The sequence below is a fragment of the Mercenaria mercenaria genome, chromosome 10 (genome assembly GCF_021730395.1).
Source record: "Mercenaria mercenaria strain notata chromosome 10, MADL_Memer_1, whole genome shotgun sequence".
Lineage (NCBI taxonomy): Eukaryota > Metazoa > Mollusca > Bivalvia > Venerida > Veneridae > Mercenaria > Mercenaria mercenaria.
This window is the reverse complement of record NC_069370.1, coordinates 34,237,908-34,241,229: the sequence shown is the minus strand read 5'-3', so window position 1 is coordinate 34,241,229 and position 3,322 is coordinate 34,237,908. Positions and strand designations below refer to the sequence as shown.

Genomic DNA, 3,322 nt, shown 5'->3' with positions numbered 1-3,322 from the left:
CCGATTAAAAAGAAAGATTCATTCATGGGAAATTATTTGATAAACTATGAAGCATTACATTCCGTGAGCATCATTTAATACGTGTAGTTTGTCATTCGTACTGAGAGTGAAATGGTTACATATCCGTCTTCTATTGAATTAACTGATACTTCACAACAGAGCTTGAAATCAGCATTGGTGCGGGTAGTGAGTGAAACACGTTCTATTATATGGAAAGCCGCATAGGACACCTGCTATTTCAAAGATGTTATGTACACATGCGGAACGTCAAAATCCCTCTTCTCCGCCTGATACCTCTCCATTACTACAACAGACCTTTCATATCCTCGGAGGTCCTCATTCCGTGATAGTCCTAATTCCGGTGATATTTATTTACCTCCTTTATCGCGAGAGTTCGTATGACGTCACACACGTGCACGGATGTAAATATTTACAAGTACAGAACGCAACTGTCAACCGACAAAACTTGTATAAAATGCGTCCAAAACAGGTAAGATTTATAAAAAAAAATACATATATGTCCAATATTACCTTTTCTACTAATCCCTTAAACATGCTTTGTAAAATCCCTATTTCTGAACCCAAAACTGCCTTCAGAAGTTTCATGTTTGTGCGCCCTAGAAAATATTCGTCTGTTTGACAGATCTAAACCGGAAGTCAGTTTTTACTGTTAGGCCAAACATATTTTAATTGTTGGGTTATCATCACAACTGCTTATATGTTTTTTTATGTTTATTTTAGGCTAAGCCCAAGCACATCAGGAGAAAAAACAAGTTATATTCACCCAGTGCCCTAACGTCTGCATATAAACTGGTAAAGGAAGATGGTGTTTCAGTCAGGAAGGCGGCAGCCCTCACCAGAGTGCCTGAATCTACTCTTAGAGATAGAACTTTAGGGAATGTGCATCCAGATACCACTTCTGCTGGAACTGCACCTCTATTTGATCAATTTCAAGAAGTTAAACTTGTAAATCACTTTAAAAAGATGGCTGCATTTGGATATGGGTACACCAGACAAGAATGTGTGGACATAGCAAGTGATTTTGCTGTACAGTTGGGTAAACGGCGAAAAGATAAACCATTGACAATGAAATGGATGCGTGGTTTTTTAAAGCGTTGGCCCGAACTGAAAGTACTTAAGCCAAAGGGTCTTGAATTTTCTAGGGCCAAAATGGCCTCAAAAGAAGTAGTTTTCAACTATTTTTCTAACCTGAAATCTACCTTGGAAAAACACAATTTGGCTAACAAACCCCACCTGATTTTCAATGTCGACGAAAAGGGCATTTCTGTGGAGCATAAACCACCTTACATTGTTGCTGGCTCTTCTTATACTCCATCAGCTGTCACTTCTGGTAAAGGAAAGACTGTCACCATTTTGGGTTGTGGGAGTGCTGCAGGACAAGCTATCCCTCCTTACTTGGTCTTCCCCGGACAGCGCATGAGAGAAGAACTGTTACACGGAGCTTCTCCTGGAGCTGATGGCACCATCAGTGAATCTGGGTGGTCAAACTCATCCATTTTCAGACACTACATTGAAAATCATTTCTTGAAATTTGCTCCTGGTCATAATGGACAGAAGATTCTTCTTATACTTGATGGCCACAAGTCTCATGTCAGCGTTGGTTTGTCTGAATGGGCTCTTCAGTATGGAATCATCATCTTCATTCTTCCTCCCCACTGCAGCCACATTTTACAACCAATGGATGTTGGATGTTTTGGACCCTTTCAAAGAATTTATGATGCACAATGCCACAAACTAATCAGACAGTCATCAACAATCATTACTCGATACAATATCTGTGAAGTTGCTTGTCAGGTGTACACTAAAGCCCTCTCATCTGAAAACATTCAGTCATCTTTTCGCCGCTCTGGTATCTACCCTTTCAGTGTTGATGCAGTTCCAAAGGAGAAGCTATTGCCAGCTGAAGTTTTTCAGAGTGAGAGTACTGACGCAATAAATGATGCTGACAGCCAAGAAACAGTGGAAGGTGGAATTATGGTTGATCAGTTGAGAACTGAAGAGGACACTATTACAGACCTATTTGAAAAGAAAGAAAATGATCTGAAGAAGGTCAAAAGTGAACATAAAAGCAAACAAAGGAAAACAATGAGTAAAATAGTGGCTGGAAAAGAAATTACTGAGGAAATAGTTGCCAAGATGACTGAACACGAGAAGAACCAAAAGAAACCTAGCCAAAATAAGCATGATAAACTGAAAAGTATGAAAAAAGATAAAGTAAATGTAATAGTTTCAGAACCATTGTCCCCAAAACCTGGTCCTTCACATATCAACTTGATTCCTGATACTGATACAGATGACTCAATGATTGATGAAGATGAGTTATGCTGCCAATGTAAGAGATACACTCCAGAGGAAGTTTCCAGGAGCATCTCTATCATTTTTGTCAAGTGGGGACGTTGTGATAATGTTATCAGGGGCAAAACATGCAACCACTGGGTGCATTTGTCATACTGCACACCAGTTCGCGTTCTGAGAAGAAGTGATTCTTTCCTTTGTCCATGTTGTGACAAGGAAGAATAAAAAGACACCCACAATAAACTTGTTTAAAAACTATGTACATAGATAAAACTGTTAAAGTTTACATATTTAGTGTTTAAAAGTTTATTTCATGTTCTTGAAAGATTAAAAACTATTTTGACAATGGACCATAAAAACACATAATTAATTTTGAGTGCCTAATACTAAAACTCATCATGATTTACTTCCCCTGTGTGACGTCACCGGAATTAGGATCATAACAAAATGGCGGAAGTTTTTGACAGTTCAATTTGTTATTAACTTGTAACATTCATGCTACAATCGCAAATTTGAGGAAAATTGATGCAAAATATTGGAAAAAGATTTATTTATTCAGGTAGGTGAGCATTATTTGTTTACTGTATATATTTTCTGCATTTCTTTACCATTATTTCTTATCCCCACGGAATTAGGACCCTCGAGGATATATACTTTTAAAAAAGAAGTTTTATAATAATAATGTGGTCCTAATACTCAATTGTACAGGAGGCAGTAAACAGTTTTGAGCTGTTAGTGTCGAACTGGCCAGGTCAAATTTAAAATAAGAGGCAATTTACGGATTGAAGTGGATATTTGAAGTTTAAAATAATAATAATTGCTAGAATTGAAGTTTCAGCGGCTAGAATTGAGTTTCACTTATCTAAAGAAAATCAGTTGAGTAGCCTTGATCTTGATAGTATGACGTAATGACTTGCAGGAGCGTATACATGCTTCCTCTGAGCTAACTTAAAGGGGGGTTGTCATTTTAGCAGGAGCCTCAGGAAAACTGGAATAGTGAAAAAAA

The 3,322-nt window shown here is 37.8% G+C and overlaps 1 protein-coding gene across 1 annotated transcript; it reads left to right on the top strand.

Moving 5' to 3' along the window:
• The first annotated feature begins 372 nt into the window (after positions 1 to 372).
• Positions 373 to 2,961, top strand: LOC123553526 (uncharacterized). Its single transcript, XM_053552712.1, has 2 exons — positions 373 to 490; positions 742 to 2,961. Exons 1-2 carry the CDS (start codon positions 476 to 478, stop codon positions 2,539 to 2,541), a joined length of 1,815 nt encoding a protein of 604 aa, XP_053408687.1. The 5' UTR covers positions 373 to 475; the 3' UTR covers positions 2,542 to 2,961.
• The last annotated feature ends 361 nt before the right edge of the window (positions 2,962 to 3,322 follow it).